The 23,401-nt window shown below is 35.5% G+C and overlaps 1 protein-coding gene across 6 annotated transcripts in view; it reads right to left on the bottom strand.

The window, feature by feature from the left end:
• The window catches only part of FAM13A (family with sequence similarity 13 member A), a 344,433-nt gene that overhangs the window by 29,640 nt on the left and 291,392 nt on the right, over window positions 1-23,401 (bottom strand). For all 6 annotated transcript variants that reach the window (XM_077142873.1, XM_077142872.1, XM_077142870.1 and 3 more), the window contains 3 exons: window positions 9,275-9,348; window positions 8,696-8,738; window positions 980-1,127 (listed from right to left, as the gene is read on the bottom strand). In XM_077142873.1, coding sequence (XP_076998988.1) covers window positions 980-1,127; window positions 8,696-8,738; window positions 9,275-9,348 — 265 coding nt within the window. The remainder of the gene's footprint in view (window positions 1-979; window positions 1,128-8,695; window positions 8,739-9,274; window positions 9,349-23,401) is intronic.

Genomic DNA, 23,401 nt, shown 5'->3' with positions numbered 1-23,401 from the left:
TCGGCTAAGCCATTGTGTTAAATCATGCTGCTGGGCAGAAATCAAGAGTATAATTTCTCTCTTTTCGCAGATTTCACTCCATGGTAGTCTATAGAGGCAGATGAATACACATTGATAGATGTTTGGAAGCAGGCACATACAATGATGAAATAATACACAGTTTGATGAAACTGCCGCAATATCCTACCTGAAAAACTGTTTTGACAAGATAAGGACAGCTTCTTTTTTCTCAGAAATAAATTTCTACTGATTTTACCATGAATCTCTAGAAAAACCTATCTCAAACACTGTATTACAGGTTTTCAAATAAGAGACACTTTAATTCAGTGTTCTCTTTGATAGGCAGATCCCTTAGGTATGATAAACTGGATTTAAAAAATCCATTTATAAACATAAGCATGAAGTAAAACAAACCAAAACCTCTCTCTTGAAATATTGGAAAGGAGATTTAATAAAGGAGATGTGGATGGTTGGCAAATAATAATGGGAAGATCCGTGATACTGAAAGAGAAAATCCTAAATGCATATGGGTTTCTTATTACTCTGCCTGGTACTACTAAAGGAAACACACACACACACACACACACACACACACACACACACACACACACACACACACACACACACACACACACACACACACACACACACACACACACACACACACACACACACACACACACACACACCCATCAGGAGGCCTGGTGATTTAAAAAGAAATAAAAAGGATTGCAAGGTGACACGATGATAAAGGGCAAGCACATTTTCTTTCATAGTTTGCAATTACCACTGGCAACATTTCACATGACACATTCCCCCGTGTTAGACAGAAGATTTTTGGTCATTTAAAAATGCAGTTCTTTCTGCATGTATAGCTCTCACTCTCACCTATATATACACGCTGTTACATGCCTCTCATTTACACTTATTCATGTTTGCTTTTCCACTATTAAATCATGCAAGTATTAGATCACCCTACCTTCCCAGTTCTTCTCATCACACAATGCTGTCAGGTCCAACTGGGGCACTTCAGAGACAAAGCTCTCCTCTTGATCATCCGCATCTTGATTCCTCTGCAGTTTAGTGTCAGGTATGCTGGGATGCTCCTGAATTTTCATTGTGGAGCTCTGTAATAACAGCACAATGCCCCAAATATATTGCTCACCAAAACCCCAAAAATGTCTGCAGTAATTCCATTCTTTCTGGATGAAACCTCCTAAGCCACAGCTGCTGATGCACCCAGCACAAATATCAAAATCACGGCTTGATGCCCCCCACCCCCACCCCCAGAGACTAGCTGACCACTTAAAAGCGACCGTCCAATGTGCTTTCCTTTAACTTTTCTTCTGTAAGAAAGACAAGATGACTTCCTCGGCTGCTTTTTCTGATAACTGCTGGTAGCTGACAGTCTTGGTTATGACAGATTAGGGCGAGGAATGAGGGAAAGGAGTTTGTACTTCCTTAAAGGAGTATGGCTCTCTAGACTGTAAACAACAACACAAAACTAGCTAATGCTGTTGCTAAGGCTGCAGCAGCAACACGATGTCTTTTGCATGCAGACTTCTCTGCCGCTAGGTACAGTCCTGCACACAGCCAGGAGCCCAGACGGTATACATGAAAGCTCTCCTGCCAGTCCTGCAGGTTTAGATAAATTATGTAGGGCTAGCTGCACATTCCCAGATTTCTTGTGGTTGTTTTCTTGCTGAGTGTGGGGAGAACAGACTATTTATAGAAGAACTCAGGGTATTAAAGCATTGTTGCGCAAATTCAAACAGCAGAGGGGTTTGGCATCGGCTAGCAGTGAGGAGTATGGACTTTGGAAATGAGCCAAAATTAAATTAAACAGGGAGTACTTTTTTTTTAAAGTAAAAAGCCAAAAGCTGGCTAGTAAGTGATGAATAATTTATAGCTTACAAATATGCAACTGTCACTTGTTTTCCTACTATTCATTTACTCTGAATTCTAAATACTCAGCTACATTTGGTGTTGCTCACTGGCTGCACATATACTAAACTAGGATATCTGTGATCCCTCAACCTGATATTATGTATAAAAATCATTGTATTGAAATTTATTTTATTACATTGGAATTCTTTTTTACCTTGCTCTTTTGGCATCCTGTAAACTCAACTCTTGCCACTTTTCTCTCTCTCATAAAATTATAAACAGAAGTGTTTATAAAACTGTTTACTCAAAAATATATTTCCAAAGTACCAAAGATCTGCAAAAAGATTTTCTTTGAGAGTAACTAGAAATTTACTTTAGGAAATATACCTTCACTAAATGAAAAACCTAAAAACATCTGGAAATCATAGATGATTTCACTAATGCATGAGAAATGTTCTTATGATTAAAATAAACACTACTTAAGACTTCCAGCTACTTTTAATAGACATCCAATTCACTTTGAAATCACCAGGGGGGATATACTGGGCTTGACTATTATATTTCCGTGAAATGATGCATGAGGACCAGTATTTTCTTCACCTTTGGAATAAAATGAAATATTGTCAATCAGTTAATGATGAGCTGCTAAAATCAGATGAAAATGCCAAGTAAATCTGGGATATTACAAGACTTTTAAAATGCATTTTATTTACAGGGAAAAAAACAGAGTATGCCTTTATGTCAGAAAGACAATTTGTTCCCTGAGCTGAATCCTTAGTGGACAGGGTTGGATGTCCAAATCTGGTGCTTGATTTCTTAAAAGCTACAAGGTCAGTCAGCCTCCGATCTGTGTGCGTGTGTGTGTGTTAGAATATGCATGCACCAAATAAACATTTTATCAATAAAGATTTACAATACTTGTTACATTTAGAGACATCAAAAAGGAAGTTAATGAAGACGAAGACAAAGACGACGATGAAGACAAAGACAAAGAAGAAGAAGAAAAGGAACCTGATTTCATTTTTTTACGTATATTTTCTTCATGAGGAACCTGTAGCAAGTCATGTAGACTATAATGCAATGGAAAGGTCACGGAGTTTGCTTCCAGTGAGACCTGGGTTAGAGGTGTGGCTCTGACATTTACTAGCCCAGTGCTTTTGCTGAGTGGATTTACTCTCTGTGCCTCTATTTCCTAATGTACAAAATGGCAGACAATCTTACAAGGTTGTTTTGAAGATCTGAGAAAAGGTATGAAAGGTCTCCTGCATAGTGTCTGGAACATAAAATATTATTATAAAATATCACAAATATGATCTTTAATATTATATTTTAAAAATTTTACTATAGTTATTACTTTTAGGCACCACATGTAGATGAGTGAAACATTGCCCCATCTCAGAATTATTAATACAGGAGTTAGAGACAAGGCATATAAACAACTGCAATCTGAAGAGAAACATGCTACAAGAAGGGCGATACACAGTTTTAAAAGCATTTACGAAAAAAATATTACAGAAATGAGCCATTAATGTTCTCATCCTGACTTAGCAACAACAATTTTGATTTGGGGGGTAGACAGGTGTGGGTCAGTGGGGCTAGGGAGGAAGGTGCTTTATGTCAAAGAGAGCACAAGTGCCAAGGCAGGCAGTGGTACTCCGGGTCATAGCAAGAGAAGAGGTTCAGGACGGCCAGCCGTACGGAGAGAAAGGGGGTGTGGCAGGTGAAGACGTTGTCAGATAAGAAGACACTGAACGGTAAAAGGCCTTGTATGCTGGGCCAAGCTAGGGTTTTATCCTGTAGCAGACAGTGGAGAGCCATGGAAGGATTATAAAAACAGAGAGATAATGACAAAATGCATGTTTCAGAGACTGATGGCTTGCAGGTGGGAGTGAATGAGGGTGCGAGTTCCGCCAGCGGCCTGCTTCCTAACAGCAGGCTTGCTTTCTACAGGGCCTGTGTCTTCAGGGGCCAGGTTACTCTGCTGCTCAACAGTCCTGCAGTGCTTGATGGGACACCGTAAAATATTGAAGGCCACATATGCAAATTAATTTACAAATAAGTACCATTTATGATTGTTTCATCCAGATTACCACCAATTTCAAAGTAAAGAAAGTTAAATTGGAAAACTCTCCTTCCATTTGGTTTCCCAAATGTATGGATTTATTCATTCCTTCAAGAAATAATTTTGGTGTACCCATTCTATGTTAGGCTCCCTGTGAGACATACAAGGTCTCTGTACTCAGAGAAGTGGCATTTAGAGGGATAGATTTTAGCACATTCACTGGAGTTCAGAGGACAGTTGATTTTGGTGCAATGCAACAATGGACCACCTTGTGAATTAATGGCCCGTCACAGTTTTCAAGTGAAGTTCAGAAGTCAGTAATGTTGGAGAGGGGGACATTTCCACCATGAGTAGGATACTGGAATAGATAGCCTCGAAGATCTGTTATTCTAAAAAAAATAATCAGGTCAAAATTTTACCAGTTTGTTCAAGAAACATTTATGGGCTGCTTATTATAAGTGAGGTGCTGGAGATAAAAAGAAAATTCATTCATTCATTCAAAAAATGAGTATCTACTATGTGCTAGAAATAATAACTATAAAATAAATACTATTTTTACTTGTTCCTTACCTCCCTTTCCTATTTGTTCCTTAATTCATTTAACAAGTATTTATTGAATGCATACTATGTCCTAAGAACTGGAATTACATGAATGAACAAGATATGGGCTCCAGTGTAGAAGAGAGAGGGTGATTAAGCACCAAATGCCATGCATGTTATAAAAGAAAAGCACGGGGTGCAACGGAAGCAAATACCTAGAGAACTCACCTTGCCTGGGGCCTCTGGTGACAGCCTACATTAAGGTTAAAGAGACATTAACTACAAATCTTTCCATCATTCTAATCTTTGCGGACACTTGTCTTCTGCTTAGTGGGCTAGGCTTCTTGTATCCTGAGACTGTTCATCCTGCTCCTTCCCTCACTTCAAACAGTTGGTGAATTTGTTTCATCCTGCCTCCCTCCCTGGCAGAATAAGGTTAAGTGGCCTAACTAATAGCTTACCAAGGCAAGAATGACAATATCAGGGAGTGTACTGTGTAATGCAGTCCACAAAGGAAAAAACCACATGGTTTTAACAGAAGAACCACACGAAACCGTAAACATTTACTGTTTGGACTTATAATACAGGAAAATAGACAAAACACACTTCCAAAATTAATGTGACTTGCCTTCAGTAGCCTTTCAAGACTGGATAGAACTGGAAGTGAATCTCAAATAAATATAGTATCACCTTTTTCAGAAATATCAAACTTTCTCAGGGCCAATAAAAGCCTGTACTTGAGACCATGTGATAACTATGGTCAGTTATCAGTTTTGATTGCAAAGCCTTTCTAATCTCCTTTCTCTCTCCTCTCTTTTTCTTTTCTTCTATTATCTTCTTCTTATTTTTTTTGAAGCAGGGTTAATAAGAAGGGGAATAGCTTTTTGTTTATTATGAATGTCTTGTTTGCTGCCAAAGGTATGCTTTCAAGCTCTCCTAAGCACTAGGCTTAGAAAGCATAAAGAACATAAAACTATGTTGAAAGAGCTTAACACTTTCTTGACTGCATAATTCTGACATAAGATGATCTCTCAGACAGTACAGTAATTCTCTCCTATGTAGTTAATAATTCCTCCTTGTTTTGATTTATTGACAAAGAGGTTCATTATAAGGTTGTAGCTTTAATGTTCTGAATTTTATAAGGCAGCATAAAATATTTTCACAACAGAAAATATAAGGAATTAAATTGAAGCTTAACAGTTTAAACTCCATTGTAACCAGAATTCTGAAAATCTGTATTTCAGTGATAGCTTTTAGAATCTACAAATTGCAAGTTTCAAGGATGACCTCTTTTTTTGGATAATTCTAGTTGTTAATTGAGTTGAAAAAACAAACAAAAGAACTAGGTACTCTCAGGGAGCAGTGTGCCAGGCTCCTGATAGAAATTATATTCTATCATTTCATACAGTCCAAATAGAAGGGTCTATTAAAATGTCAGCCTTTCCAAAGCCTAATGGAAGAATTATAGTTTATTTTTTGGTATTTTGAAGTAACTCTTCTTTTTCACTGCCACTGTGTTGCTAAACAATTTTTAATCCAAACCACACAAGAAATTCAGATGAAATAGAAATGAACAATTTCCATTGGCCAGTGTCCATCTGAGCTCTCAGTAGAACATCTTTTTGGATAAGATTAATTGCATAATTTGAAAATTTTAAAAAGGCATGCAAGAAAGAGATAAACCCAATTTAACTGTCATCACTTGTATTCAAACAAAACACATTTAAGTGCTGCAATACAGTTATTCAAAAAATAAAGTCATAGTTGTGCCTTTTGAGAAGCATTTGCCTTTGAGAACCAGACTCAAAGATAAGCCTCTCTTTGCCTATATGTCCCTCTAAGGAGCACCCCTGAGGCTGAAGATTAATATTCCTCAGTCTGATGGAAATACTGGGTAAAAAAAAGAAAGAAAATCATCTTTTCTCAATAGCTGCCATTTGTTGTGTTATCTTATATGAATCTGATAGTTTCCAAGGAGAACTATAAAGGATAATATTAATTAAGACAAAAGTCTGTCAATGGAAAATGAAACTGGAAACATCACATTTATTCATACTGGAAATATATATTTTGGCATCAGCCTGATGTTTCAGCAGACTTGAAATAAAATATTTTTAACAGAATTCTAGGAGAGATAACCAAAGTATGGATTTCTCATCTCTAAAATTTCAGGATTATTGCTAGAAAAATAGATTAGCTATTTGCGTTGTATAACAAATTCTAAAAAGTGCTACCTAATAGAAAATAAGAAATTACAACACACTGTAAATTAGGAAAGAGCTTTAAAAATGGAAAGCTTATCTTTTTCACAGTCCTTCACTATAATAAAATACGTTTCTTTCCGTGAAAGAAACACATACCATCACGAGTAGAAACACAACCCTAATATTCTTGTGGAGTGCTATCCCTTCCCCCCTTCGGAGCAGTTGCGAAAGAAAGGTGACATGGCGGGATTAGTCTAGAGTTTAATTCACAGCCTAATTTTATCTCTTAACTGAAACTGTTGTGATGGCAATAATTATTAATAGTGAATGCTCAATGAGTGCCAACTGGCACAGACTGGTAGCTGCACATGCGTGAGACACATAAGAACAGGAACTGGCACATGGAGGAAGGAGTTTAGATTCTTTCCCTATGACACATCTACTGCCATGGAGTTGCTCCCCAAAATATCAAGGCAAACTGAGTTCAGCAGCATGAACTTAGTTTGGGTGCCACTTAGAATTTATAAGTTAATGTTAAGAAGTTCATCCACAAAAGTTGCTCCATACTCTTTTATGTCATAAAGGATAACAGGCATTAAAAGGAAGAACTAAGAAGACCTCTCCAGGGGCTGACAAAGAAATTTCCTTTAAAATAATGTTGAATGGCATACACATTCAGTAGGTACTTGCTGTGAACAGAGTACGACAGCAGAGAAAGGATGAAAACAAAACAAAAATAAAATAATGCTATGATGGGGAAACTGTTCCCTGAATAAGGTGCCTGAAGACAAGGAAAGAATTGCAACTGGTTGCCTAGATCTGAAAGAGAATAGCATAAATAAATTGGAAATAAAAGATGTAAGATGTGGCTCACAAGCTAGGAAGTAAGAGAGACAATGCCAAAGTAAAACGAACTGAATAGAGGAAATATGAGGAGTCTTATGGCGTCAGGGAAGAGGGTGATGGCCATTAATTTCCAAGAATTTTATGCAAACTTTTGTATGAATGTGCACTTTCCTAAGAAGAGAGTCCACAGTTTTGAGATTCTTAATCTGCTGGATTAAAAAAGTCCATGGGGTCAGGGACTGTGGCTGTTATTAAATAAATACCAGCTCCTGGCAGAGCCTGTACATCATAGGATTCAATATATGTTGTTGAATAAATCCATCAGTGAATTGGGTCACTGCCTGACAAAGATTAAGAATTACTGGATTAGAGGAAGAGTTCTAAATGTAATAAATATAGTAAGAGTCAGAATCCAAGAATAGGTTGAGAAAAGCTTTAATTCTTGTTCAAAAGAAAACTGATAATAAGATTAAAGGTGGAATTGGAAGAATTTGGAAGTATCAGGTAAATTACAGATACATGAGTAAAAAAATGAGGTTTAGTACACAATGGCAGCCAGAATTGGGAGTGGGAAAAAACCAAACACTTGGGTTTTGGAGGTTGACCTAAAATAAAAAAAAGAACATGGGGGAGACAGGAAAGTAACAGAACTGTAAGACAGAGGCAACAAAAAGGAATTCAGCATTTACCTAAAGTAAAACAAGATAGGAAATTCAGAAGATGAGTTGGATTCAGTAACTTGAACTGAATTTGTGCTAATTTGAAAAGTAATGAGATAATTCTTGTTGGACCCACTAAACTTTACTACCTATATATTTTCAATAATTTAAAAAATGTAAAAAATCATGCAAAATTATGCAATAGCTTTGGATTTACGGTTTGTTTTGATTTTATGGAAAATCTAAAGAGAAATCTCCACGGTATTGAAGTTTTTATCTTCATCAAACAAATGCAATAAAAGAATTTCAAATGCAAAATAATGGAGTTCTTATGGTTTCTCAAGTGATCTTTATGTCTTGATAGTTAACCTAACCAATCACAGTCCTGTCACTTATTTCATTATCCTGATTGGCAGGCTAATATACTTCACATGACTATACTCAGTAATGTCTGAGCAGCCCCAATCCAATCACAGCCTCCTTTGTTAGTTACTCACCTCAAAATGCTGAGCATGCATGCCATCTTTTTCATTTTCTTTGCTAAAAACAATAACAACAATAAAACATAATAAATTGTTAGTTTGTCTTGTAACAATGCCTTTCATCCATTATTATGATTTAATGAATTTATTTTAAAAAGGGATGAGAGGGTGGGCCATGGTGGCTCAGTGGCAGAATTCTCACTTGCCATGCCAGAGACCCAGGTTCGATTCCTGATGCCTGCCCATGCCAAAAATAAAGGGACTGAGTAACTTCATATCAAATTCTAATAAAAGTCAAAACAAAGTAATATCAAATTCTAATAAAGTCATATCAAATTCTAATAAAGTCAAAACAAAGTAATAAATCAAAATAAAACAAAACCATAAATAGAAACACAAATATAGCTGTTCACCTTATTTAATGGCACCATGGCCAATTTTCTATTCTAATAATTTTTCTTGCTATAAAATACTGTTGGTTAACATATAGTCCTTTAACTCTGTTCTTAGTTCTCATAACACACACTATGTAAAGTGAAAAAAAATATTTTTGTTCTACTGAAAAAAACCATGAGGAGAAAATTCTAAATTTACCTTTCCTCAGACATCAGTTCATCATCAGGTCCAGTCCTTTCATGAGATTGTGGGGAACTGAGACTCTCCATATTCTGTAATAAAACAAATAATTGGTTGTGCAGCGGGAAGGGTCAGAAAAATGCAAAAGCAGACCTTCCTTTCCATAAAGTAGAAAGGTCAGATAAAATGCAGATATAAACTAATTCTAGTCCTCATTTTTCTATCTGTTAAATTTAGTAAAATTATGACAGCTTATTATATGTTTCTTGCATACATTTTTCTGTTTAACTTTATTATCCCATTAATGAAGATATGTGAAAGCATTTCAGGAATGGCAGTTGTGTCCTTTAATATTCTTGTTAGGTATCAACCACATTCTATAGGTAAGCATAGTAAAACCCACATTTCCATAAAACCAGGGGGGCATTTGAACTAGAAGTAAGGAATCTGACCTCAAACTTAAATAACTTCCACTGCCTAGTTAACATCATTTAGTATACATTGTCAATGTGACATTGTATAATATGCAAATAAATAAGCTGTAAGATCTCCACAAAAAGAACTGAAGTTAACTGAAGAACCTTTTCTTTCACTGATACTTGGTATTTATTTTTATATTAGCTAAATATAAAGAGGAAGCATACTTTGAATAATATGTACTTCAGATTCTTCAGGAGGCATATTTTAAAGGTTTTTTAATGATTGTTCTCTTAAAATAGTCAATGTTGTCTAAATACAATTCAGAGCACAGACTCAGTACATCATACTCTTGAAGGAGGATTATAAATATGCAAACAAAAGCACATTTAAATTCAGTAGACTCAAAACACAGCTGCCTTGGACAATTTGACCATGAAGTTCATAGAACTCAAAGATTCATATCTGTATCAAAACACATTTAAGCATATTCTACCCATCCTGTGTCATAAAAAAATAGAGTGTGCATTGAAGCAATATGTGTTAATCTACATATTAGAAACCTCTCATTATAAAAAATTCTTTACAAACTAAATCTGATTAAGATTCACAATAAACCCACTAAATCAACATTATGCATATAGTAGAAAACCAATCTTTGGCGTGGTAGGTGGATAAATTATTTTCAGTTTATGCTGGTTTGGATGACTTGTCTAGGAGCCCTGGTCTGCACCACAGAAGAGAAATAAAAGGGAGATGCATAACATAATAGTTATGCTAGTGGTTCTGGAGTCCAAATGCTTAGGTTCAAATCTAGATCCATCATTTACCAACTGTATGATTCTACTTGTGCCTCTATTTCTTCACTGGGAAAATGGAGATGGCAACAGCATTTAACATAGGGTTGTCATTAGGACTAAATTAGGTAAAACATGTAAAGTACTAGAATAATACCTGGTATGGTTAATGGATATCAGCTGTTGTTGTTATTTTATTATTTCTAAAGCTAGGAAATCTCCACAGGAAATGTTTTAGTTATGTCTATCTATAATTCAGATGGTGTTACAGGAATGTGTTCTCCTGTTGAATACTGAACATCAATTGATATACTTACATATTTTATAGTTAGATAATTTTATATTAGACTTGAGGAAAAATGACATCCATTAAGCGAAACCATTATTGCTCTTTTTACCTGGATGTAATCTTCCCAATAAAAGGGATGTACCTATGACAAAGAATCTTTGTTGTCACTGGTGATCTTCACAGACTATCAAAGTCTTCAGTAAGAGATTTAGTGGAATAGTATTAGGTTTCCTAAAGTCCTGAAATGAACTCTTTTAAACTACATTAGGAAAAGCACAATCCTCTATCTCTAGACAATTTCTTAAAAGTGTCAGTGAAATAATGCATTTATAATTATATGCAAATGACTATTTCAGAAGAAATAAAAATCTTCATATGACAACTAAGAAATTGTCAGAGAAAATAGAACAGAACAGAAAAGAAAACCATAATAGCAGTTTATAAATTTAGAAATATTTCAGTAAAGATGGAAGATTTTTTTCATAAACAGAAAGAACCAAATTATAATTGATAGATGTCTTCAGAATTATAAAAAAATTTAGGTTATACAATGAAAAGCTGGCAAAAAACAGTTGTGAAATGTGAGAAAGTTTAGCTGATCTCTGGGACTGAAATAAGTAAATAATAACTTCTTCAATTCTTTTTTAAATTTAAATATTTAATCCATGAGTTTAAGAACACTCCAAAGGTATGGCTTATCATAGATGTAATTCACAATTAGTGACTTTCAACATTATTTAATATTCCTCTCTAAAGCAATTAAAATAATTCCAACTGTCATGTTGTTCACACATTTGAGATTCTTGAATATTCATGGCCTTTTTTCATTAAAATGGCACATTGAATACAGTGTTTCCTTGCTAAAGCAGTTCGGTTGCACCTATACAGAACAGAACAACTGAAGAATGTGTTACAACTGGCAAAGTATTCCAATTTTTTTCAGAATGAAATTAACAACAGTAGTAAAGGTCTGTGAGTGTAGTAACAAAACCACGTATTTCCAAGGCACAAAACTTACATGTTCAATAAATTCTAATTTCCATCCTTTGTCTAGGATTTAGGGAGGGAAGGTTAGATCAATGAAAGAGATCAGTAATTCCCCTGCTTCACTGAAATGGGTAGGAAATGCTGTAACGTTCAGGTCAAAAAAACTGCTCCACCTTGATCAAGATGGTGGAGGGAGAAACTTCAGGGCTTTGTTCCCCAACAGAGGCTTTGAACAATCATGCAGAACTGGCAGAAATCTTTCTCAAAGCTCCAGAAAACTGTTAAAGGACTGTAGTAACAGTGTGAGTGCCAAATCAAGAAAAAGTCTACATAAAAGCAGTAAGATGATGTGGCCAGGCTTCAAGAAAAGATTAAAAACATAAAAACACCCCTCCTCCCCCCAAACAAACAAACAAAACAAAATCAGAAGCCCAGGCAAAGGAGAAGATTAAAGCATCAGAAACCATCAATGAAGAGGATCAGACACCTAGGATATTCCAGTCAAAATTCTTTTTTAAAATGGTCCTAAATATGCTTAAAGAGCTAAAGGGAAACATGGACAAAGAACTACAGGAAATTAGAGAAAAAATAGGTGGATATAAAAACAAAATCATCAGAAAGGTAGAAATTATGCAAACAAACCAAACAGAGCTGAAGAACACAGTAACAGAAATTAAAAATTCCCTAGAAGTGTTCAACAACAGACTGGAGCTAGCAGAAGAAAGAACCAGAGAACTTTAAGGTAAGACAATTAAAGTCATCCAGTCCAAGGACTAGAAAGAAAGAATGAGGGAAAGTAAATAGAGCCCAAGGAAACTGTGGGACACCATCAAGCATACCAGTATAACCATGTGGGAGTCCTTCCTAGAAGAAGAAAGAAAGAAAGGGGCAGAGAGATATTCAAAGAAATGATGGCTAAAAAGGTGCCAGATTTAATGAAAGACATGAATATACACATCTAAGGTGCTTAATGAACTTCAAACAGGTAAACCTATGTAGGCCCATATCATGTTAGGGTACAATCAAATTGCTAAACGCCGAAGAAAAATAAAGAATTCTGAAAGCTGCTAGAGAGAAGCAATGTGTCACATACCAAGGAGCCTCAGTAAGATGACATGTCAGTTTCTTACTGGAAACCATGGAGGCAAGAAGGCTGTGGAAGGAGATATTCAAAGTGCTGAATATCCAACAGTGTGAATGTGATTAATCTCACTGAATGGTATTTTGAGAGGCACTGGGATGGGAAGATTTATATTTCACAAATGTTTCCAGAATTACAAAAAGAAAGAAAAAGAATCTAAAGAGATGACAATTAAATGCAATACATGTTTCTGGCTATGATATAAGAATCAAGGTGAAAGGACTCAAAAGGGCATTATTCATTTCCCAGACCATGCACCGCCTTCCCCAAAAAGGGCATTATTAAAACATAAGAAAAAATGGAATATAGAATGTAAGCTTTATATTAGTATTATATTACTTGAATTAATAATTGCACTTATGATTACATAACTGAATATCTTGTTTGTAGAAAATGTACATGTAAGTATTAATTGCTCAAGAATTACAATTGGTATAACTTGCTCTCAAACGTGCAGAAGATAGACAGATAGACAGGGAGGGCAAAGGTAGCAAAATGTTAAAATTGGTGTATATGGGTATTGGGGAGGCTGGGGGTACAACTGAATTCTCTGTATGGGGTTTGTATTATCTTTCCAACTATACAGTTAAATTTCAAACTTAACAGTAACTGTACTTAAGTTTGAAATTACTGCAAAATTAAAAATTAAGGGCAGGCCACAGTGGCTCAGCAGGCAGAGTTCTCGCCTGCCATGCCAGAGACCCCGGTTCAATTCCCAGTACCTGCCCATGCAAAAAAATAATAATAAAATAAAATTTAAAAAAATCTGCCCAAACACAGAATGCTTGCACTGTATGGGAATCATGCTCTGGAGTTACTAATAATATTATTCTTTTGAGAAAATACTGACTCAATGTCTTTGGAAGCTTTTGAACTCTTACATGCCAAAAATTTCTCCAGGTGTCACAAAACAGTAATTCATTAATGTTTTCAGTTATTAAAGGTTAAAGTAATATAATTTTCATAGAAATGTTTTATTGCATTAACTTTAATTTTAATATTCTTCTGAAGTGAGGATCATTTAAAGGTAACGGGTAATTTAAAAAATAGAACAAATTATCATTTAAGTATAATTTAATGAAACTGCTTCTTGCATTATAATTTTTTTTACTCAATAAAGCCTGGTTTATTATCCATATAATTATGATTCAGATAAGTCTTATTAGAGACTTTCAAAACATAGTTTGCCATGATTGAATTTATTTCTACAATCTTTGAGTGATTGAGTGAATTTTAAAAACCACCTTCCTCCGTGTATAAATAACCTCAAATCTATAGGAGTAAATCCTCGATAAAGTTAGATTTAGATTGGAATAAATTTTCAATTAATTTATTTCGCTCTGTGTTTTGGCACTGCAAGCTAGGCTCAAACCCTGTTTGACTACCAAAGCCTTGAAAATACTTGGAGGAAAAAAATGTCTTTTACATTAGTAAAATGCTGACAACCCTTTTATAGAGGACACTAAAAAAAATGACTTCTCTCAAGATACAAAACAGCTCAATCCAGCGGCTGCATGGAATGCTGCTAGTCAAAACAGGTTCATTATTCTAACCTTGAGCTCTAAGACAAGGAGAATATTTGATATATTCTCTCTAAAAGGATTAATGGCAGATTTGAATTCTCTTATATACTCTTTTGTACATTTTATGTCCTACTGCTTAAAAGTGCATAAGCTAATCCATATTTAAAAAAAATACTGGTATGATAAAAGGACCAAGGAAGAGCTTACTATTTGCCTACCTAAACCCATCTACTTTTCTTTCATAGCAATAAGGTAGCATGTGCCCAACAACAAAACATTCCTCAGCCTCTAATGAAAACGGCTATAGGACTGACTTTTCCCCAATAGCAATGTAGGAAGTAAGACCAGGCCTGGTTAATAAAATGACATACCAGGTACATTCTTTGATGCTCATTCCTCTTCTGTGAGCTGGAATGGAGAAGAAAACCACCAGAATGCACTGGCAGTTACTTGCTGAAGATGGAAGAGATACAGTTGGCCCAGGTCCCTGAATAACTGCACGGAACAAGCACTTCACTCCTCTCCCCACTCCCTGAGTTCTTGCTTTGGACTGCCACATGAGAAAGAGCTTATGTTGTGTTTGAACCGTTTTGTTTTGTTTTGTTTTATTATACAAGTCACCCCAAACATTATGGCAAGAATTCATAAACTCATTTTTTTTTCCAACATATTTTTGGGGTTACGATGATGAGAGGTAGACAAGCCAGACACTGGCTGGACTTTGCCATCATGTCTGATTACTGCTTTAACTGTTATTTGTTTATATTACCTTCACTTCTATGGTATGGTCTATCTGAACAGTAATGTTAAACATTAATTGAAAAAACTTAGAATTGAAAGCACACCTTCTTTACTCAATAGTAGGCTGAGGAAAGTAATCCTGCATGTGTATGTAAACATGAAGAAATTGATTAAGAAAGTTAGAAAAGTATTTACTTCTCTTAGATGAAAAATTGTGGTTAGAATATAAGGATGGAGGTTAGATGTCATGAGAAGAAGGCAGTGGAGAAACTGTTCAAGTTCCTGATGAAATGGTCTTTAGTTCAAAGTGATTTATGATCAAACCTCTCTACTTGTCCATTCTAAGTTATTCAAGAACATTGAACTTCAGTTTATCACTCTCTCTGGCATCATTAGTCTCTCCTCTCTACTTGTTTATTTTACACAAATATTCATAATCTCATCTACCTTTTAAAAACTCTTTAATCTCCCATTCTTTCCAGCTAGTGCCTCATTTCTCTTCATCCCTTTAGAGCAAAACCCCATTCAAAGACATCCCACACCTTCTGATTCCTTTTCTCCTATTTTCTCTCGAGTCCTTTTAATTAGCCTCTACGTTTTTAATTTTGCCTCTACCTTTCTACCAAAAGAGCTCCTGTCAAGGACGTTGTGGGTTAGCTCAAATTTAATAAGGTTCTTGCCCCTATACTGGCACTGAAACTGCTAACTACTCCTTTTTAGGTCTCTTTTGCTGATATCTTCTCCTCTGCCCACTCTCTAAATGTTGGCATGTCAAAGGGTTCAGCCCTTCATGTCCCTTTTTTGCCCTCTATACTCAAGTCAACTCATTCTCAAGGCCTTAAATACCAACCATGTGCCAACAATTTTCATACTTATTTTACCTCTCCCATGAACTCCATATATTTAACTGTCTACTTGTCTTTTTACCCACATATCCAATAAATATCTCAAGCTTAACGATTCCAAATGGAATTTTTAATTTCTTCCCAAACGACTCTCCTACATTTCCCTGATTTTAGTAAACTGGCAATTTCATAGTTACTCCAAAAGTCTTGGGGTTATCCTATAACCCAGTCTTTCCTCACACCCAACATCCAATGCACTGTAAAATCATCTTGGTTCCATTTCACGATGTATACACAGTCCGACCACTTATGTCCTCCACCACTACTATTCTGCTCTAAATTGACAACTTTTTTTCTTTTTGCCTAGATTATGTCAATTATTTTGCTCAATCCTTGCCCATCCCTCACTGGCCCCAGGTTATTCTCCACACAGATGCCAGGGTGATCCTTTCAAAAGGTAGGTCAGAAAACCTTTTTCTCCCCCGCCTCAGTACTCTAATGTTGCTTTAGCTCACTCAGGGAAAAGAGCAAAGTCCTAAAATGCCTCAAACCCTACGTGATCAGGACCCCTGCTAAATCTCTGATCTCAATTTCTATGACTCTCCTCTCTCAGCTCTGTTCCAGACATGACAACTTCCTTGCTTATCTTTAATAGGCCAAGGGTAGCTGCTTCCTCTGCCTGAATGTTCTCTCCCAGATATCCTGAGGGGGGTAGCCCCATCTACCTGAGGTCTCTGCACAAATATTCTCAAACTTGCTCTGATTATCCTCTGTATAATGTTAACCCTTAACCTCTCGCCATCTCCTACCCTCTTTATCCAGCGCTACTTCTATCCATAGCATGCACTGCCATCTAACCATATATTTATTTGTTTCTTATCTTTCTCATCTTATGAAAACGTCAACTTCAGAAAGGAAGAGAGTGTATCTATTTTGATCTGTTTGTATCTTCAGCACCTAAAATAGTGCTTGTCATAATTATTTTATGACTGAAGGAATGAATACTTTTAAATCATTCGTTCATGATATTGAGCTGTTTCACGTTATATTTGACACCAACCAGAGAATCACCGTCATGCAGTTTTTGACAGAAGTTCTTGCTCAGATGTGTTTAAGTGAAAATCAAAGGTCGAAAATTTCTGTGTAAGGTAGATGATTGTTTTGCTGTAGCAAAGACAGTTAGGAGAGGGCAGAGAATGGAGGCAAGGAGACATGTCAGGTGGCTGTTATGATATTCCAGACAGGTTACAATAATAGCCTCAGCTATGTGATGACAATTCAAAGGGAAAAAAGACACAAAACATACTTTTAAAGAGAGTCAACTAAATTTGATAAACGATTGAAAACTGGGAAGAAAAGAGGGGGGTAAAGAGAAGAAAATGACTTAGAAATCATTTTTAGAGAAATGACATTTGAAACTATAGAAGCAGAGAAACTTTCAAACAAAGTGCTAGTAGAAAAAAATCTGGATAGTAACTTTCCAGAAACCTACAACCTCCAGATGGGTTCCTGGACCAGATAAGTCCTAAAACCTAGAGCGCCCAGCCTCTCCAGAACATCAGATAGTTTCATCTCCCTATCCTGTATTATTGACAGATCCTTCCAAAATGGAAAAGTTATAATAGCCATAGCCCAAATACCCCGAAAGAGAGGGATGGAAAGATCAAAGCTGATGGTGGAGTTATACAGAGAAGATACGATTTAACAAATGAACATGATTGCTGAATCATTAAATTGATATCTCTTTTAGTCTCCAATATCTCAGAGAAGCTAGAAGTAAAAACATAAAATTGTGGAATTGTAAGCCATGCTAAACTCTGAAATATGTTCTACAACTAATTGCGGTTCTGTGCTTTGAAATTTATTGTTTTGTATATATGTTGTTTTTCACAAAAAAAGGTCAATTGTGATGATAAAAAAATATTTATGCCTTCTAGCCTCCTATATTCTCCTTTTATTCTAAAAGGAAAAATCTGAGATGATGGTATGGTAGCCCATGACAAACTCTGGGATCTGTCTGTATCTACTTGTTGAAGAGTACTTGGGAAACTATTGCCTTTTTATTTCTTTGCTTTGTATATATTTTATAAAAAAAATAAAATTAAAAAATGAAGCATTGATACATGCTACAACATGTATGAAACAAAAAATGTTAGACTAAGCCAATCACAAAGACCACATATTGTACAATTTCATTATATGAAATGCCAAGTATAGGCAAATGCATAGAGAAATTAAGCAGGTTCATTGTTGTCTAGGAAAGAGGTTTTCAGGGGAAATACAGAGTGTAACTGCTACTGGGTACGAGGTTTCTTTCTGGGGTGATAAAATGTTCTAAAATTGATTGGTCGATGGATGCATCACTCTGAATAATCCATTGACCTGTATATATAAATGTGTAAATTATATAGGTATGAATTATATCTTAATAAAGCTGTTTTTTTAAGAAGGAAAAAAAATCTGGACAACATTTACAACTAATCATGATTTGTGGAAGATCAGCCAGTGAAGGATACATGATGGAGAAACAATCAGTGAGATGAAGAGAACAAGGAAAGGTCAACGTCAGGGATTGATGAGCAAATAGGAAAAGAACAATGGAGCTAACTAGTGAAGACTTTTCAAAACGACTGATGGTAAAATAAAGGAAGGAGAACAGGTATAAGCACAGAGGGAAGAGAAAGAAACTTAAATATTTACTGAGTATGCGCTTTGTACCTGATGCTTTGCATTCAGTTTCATATAATCTACAGCACATTTTGTTGCACTTAAATCCCACAAAAAACCCAAGAGATACTAATATCTCCAATTTAAAGATGAAATAACTGAGGATAATAACATACCCACTTGCCATAGTTATTAAATAATTAAGCTGTAACTGAAAATCAGGTCTGTTTGATTGCAAGACCTATGCTCTTTACTTAAACTTTGCCTGAGATTTCAGTGTGTACACATGACATTAAATAGAAATTGTTTATAACTAAGAAGGCTGCTAGATTATGTTTTTGTTACAAGAATTATTTTTTATATATTAAATTTAACGTTTATTATAAAATCAGAATAACCACACAGGGAATGCTTGAAAAACAAAGAAAAGAGAAGAGCCTCTCTATCACCATTCCCATAATATACTCATACAATCACTTTTAGGTATATCTCCTTTCAGTTGTTTTTCCTTGTATTGCACAGTTCATATCTATATCTAAAATTTGATTTATAAATATACACATCAATATGTACATATATATGTGTACATGCACTATAGATATTGTTTCATAGCCTACTTTTTAATATTGAGAGATAATTCAGTGTAGTGTTTAAGGGTGTAGGCTCTGAAACCAAATAGCCTAGTGGAATCCCAAATCTATTACTTATGTTTAATCAAACTGTTAAACTTCCCTGTGCCTTATTCTCCCCATGTTTAGAATGGGGACAATAATAATAATATCTAACCTGTGGATTAATGGATTAACATTGGTAATATATGCAAAACAGTTAAAATACTACTTCTTAAACATTTCATATTTTGTTACACAGTTTTCATAACTATAATCTTTAATCATTCCACAATATTTTATTGAATGGACATATAAATGTTGCTTATCTGGTCTCCTACTTTTGAACATTTAAAAATTGCTTCTAATTCTTCATAATTATAGACAGCCTTGAAGTGAACAAATGAGTATGTATTGACTTTTCCACATTTAAGATCACATCCTTAGAGCAGAGTGGCAGAAGTAGGATTATTGGATAAGATGCATGGCTGAGTTATGGCTTTTGGTTCAAACTCCTGAACTGTGCCCTAGAGAACGCGTTTTTAGAGCAGAGAATTTCCTAGACCATTGGAAATGAGCCAATGGAGAGGGAGGAATTAAAAATGTATGTGAGAGGGCGGGCCGCGGTGGCTCAGCGGGCAAGAGTGCTTGCCTGCCGTGCCGGAGGACCCCGGTTCGATTCCCGGCCCCAGCCCATGTAAAAAAAACAAATAAACAAACAAAATATAATAAAACAAGAAAATGTTTAAAAATGTTTCCCTTCCTTCCATCCTTCCTTCCTTCTCTGTCTTTCCTTCCCTTCCTCCCTCTCTCTTAAAAAAAAAAAAAAAAAAATGTATGTGAGAGTGAGTGTGTGTGTTTGTGTATATGTTTGTGTGTCTGTATTGGGTTGGGTGATGGATAGAAAAAACAGAATTTGAAGGATACTACTTAAACATAGAGGCTAACCTTAGAATTTAGTAAGATCACTTCATCATTTGAGTAGGTGAGAAAATAAAATGGATAGATATCCAGAAAAATTTTGAAGTAGGGTAAGGGAAGTTAGTGAAAAAAACATGCTGGTTGTCACACATTGTTTCCTTTACTGCTCAAAGCAAAGCAGGGGATAAGGTTTTCTTCTTAGAGTGACTAATGGGCACAGATATGAGTTAGGAGTTTAAGAGGGGAAGGTTGGGATCATGGCAACAATTAGAGACAAAATAGAGCAATCTGAAGTTCTGATTGGTATCTCAACTATTACTAATTTCTGAGCGCCATACTATTTGCCGTCTCTGTCTCTGCTGGTCATGTTATCTGCAAAAGGATGAAACGGAAAGAAAAGTAACCAGATCAGTCTCACTTTAGCGATACGATATCTATGAGATGCTTTTCTAGGTCTTCATCATCTTCTCCTCTTTGGCTGTGTTGTGGGCTATTGAGATCACTGCAAAATTATTAATTGCAGTCTTCATTTATTCTCTCCCATTTTTTCTGCAGAAATGCTTTTTCTCCCATCTCTCCACCAAAACCACTTTTGTTAAGATGACCAGTGACTTCCACACTGCTGAATCCAGTGCTCAAACTCTGTCTTCTATGAATCCAATCATGTAAGCCTCCGTCTTCCTTGAGACACTTGCTCTACTTGGCTTCCAAGACACCAAACTGACCTCTTTTCCTTTCACTTTTCTGGCTGCTCCTTTTAAATCTCTTTTTCTGGTATCTTATCATCTCGCCATTCTCTCAATATCAGCGTGCATCAAAGCGCAGTCCCTCGGCCACTTCCCTTTTATAGCTATATTTGTTCCTTGATTTACCTCATCCTATGTCATGGCTCTTAACTGCCAGGCCAAATGTGCTGGCTCTAATCATCTTAGTTCAAGCCACCATCCTCTTAAACCTAGAGTTCTGTGATAACTTCTTGACTGATCTCCCTGCTTCTGCCCTTGTCGACTTACTGTCTATTCTCAACATGGTAGACTGAATTTAAGGAAGTCAGACCATGTCACTCCAAAGGCTTCCCATCTCACTCAGAAAAAATATCATTGTCTTGACAATGATCTATAAGACCCTACTTAATCTGTCTTTCCCTTCCTTCTACTTTGCTCTCTCTCTTTCAATCTCATTGTGTGTTTGTAGTTCCTTAAATACTCTGGATAAATTCTTGTCTCAGGGCCTTTGCATTTGCTTTTCCTTCTGCATGACTTGCTCACTCTCTTCCCCTAGATCTTTATACACAAATGCAATGCTCAATGAGTCCTCCTCTGAGCACCCTATCTACAATTGAAACCTCTACTCTCTCACCATTCCTGTCCCTAGTCTCTGCTTTTATTATTATTCCTAGTATTTACTACTATCTAACATATTATATGTCTTATTTATTTATCTTGTTTATTATTTATTTTTTACTAGAATGCAAACTCCATGAAGGCAAAAAATTTTCCCTTTCTCACTGCTGTATCTCCAGGACCCAAACCAATTCCTGGCACATAGAAGACATATAAATATGTATAATTCTATTTAGTTTGAGCTATAGAAACAAATGTCTGGTCAGGGTGTAAAGAACTTGAAATGAGATGGGGGGAAATTTTGGAGGAAAATTGGGAAAAGTAAAATTAGAAGGGTAAAAATAAGTGGCAGTTAAGATGCAGAACAACTTTCAGGATAGTAATTCAAGTACCAGTCACTGTTATGTTTCCCAATTCACGGACTAGGTGAATTAGCAGAGAGACTAGAGAACACGCTCACTTTACAGATGAGAAAGTTTCTCTTATTTCTAAATTATGCTGGCAGAGTTTAAAATTATTTGTTGCAACAAAGACATGGTCCAGTTAGCTCACTTAAGTTAACATGTGACATGTACAGTCCTGGAATGCAGAAACTGGAATTACAGTGGGGGCAAATCCTTTCACATAAAAAAAGACAGAAATGGGATTAGGATTTCCCATCCAAATGTTTTTAAGCAAAGACTATGTCCATAATTATATCAAACACATGTATAAGGAATAAATGTACTTTTCCACTTCTATTAACTATTATCTACTAGCTAACTTAACATACTTTGCTGGTGGGAAAAACTGATGGGTTAAATTCATGTAAAAAGGGATTCAAACTGAGAAGTATATTCTTTAAAGCTATAAATCTACATCCCAGACTTTTAGTCACTGTAATTCTCTTTGACAGGCAAACAAGGAGCCAAATAAAGAGCTAATGAGATAAGTATCATTCATTTTATTTTATTCATTTTATTTACTTTTCCCAATGAAAAAGATTAAATCATTAATATAAATAAAATATAGTGAATATATATAAAAAATAAAAAACTAAACTTTTTATTTTGTCAACTGTATTAGACATGGTCTAAAGTGGATGATTATTTCTGTCAGTTCTGGCTGATCAGCTTATTTCTAGAAGCAAAGCAGCAGGGCATTTTGGAGGGAAAATCACATAAACAAGTTTTCCCCTACATTTGCATTCAAATACATTCTATTTAGGGAAACTCTATCAATCCTACTAGAGCAGATGCAGAAATTGACAATGGGAAAACTGGTAGTCCATTAAGTTTTGCTTAAATGGAAGGAAAGCCTAGGATGAGGCTAAAAGCTGGTCAGAAAAATAAAGTAGATCAGAGGATTTATACTGAACTGTAAGAATGGATATTGCCTATTTTCATCAGGAACTTCAGTTCATGTTATACTATAAAATTTATCTTCAGTGATTTTTCTGTTAATTTTTTAAAAACTGTTAATTTTTAAGAATTAAAAGGGACTTTGATTCTAAACATGAAGCATTTGATTGTTGATCATTTTCCTCTATGTATTTTTCTTTCACTTTGCTTTAAGTTCACTCAATTTTTATATATATATAAACATAGACAAAATAAATAACAGAATTGGGGACATGACAAGAAATGCTTGATAGACAGTTTTATTACAAAACTAAAATTTAAAAAGATCAAACCAATTTGGATAACACGGGAATCAAAGTCTCAGCCTCAATTTTATATTTATAAAGAAAATACAGTGGTATATACTTAGTAGCTCTAAGACCTCTCAAAACTCATATTTTATGATTCTGTCAAGCTCAAGCCTCTGAAATTATTTTGGATTTTTTTAAAAAGCAGGGAAAAGAGACATGTTTTCCCTAAGTTGCTA

The sequence above is a fragment of the Tamandua tetradactyla genome, chromosome 24 (genome assembly GCF_023851605.1).
Source record: "Tamandua tetradactyla isolate mTamTet1 chromosome 24, mTamTet1.pri, whole genome shotgun sequence".
NCBI classification, from domain to species: Eukaryota; Metazoa; Chordata; class Mammalia; order Pilosa; family Myrmecophagidae; genus Tamandua; species Tamandua tetradactyla.
Note: the sequence above shows the minus strand (reverse complement) of the source record. Positions and strands in the feature narration are given on the sequence as shown.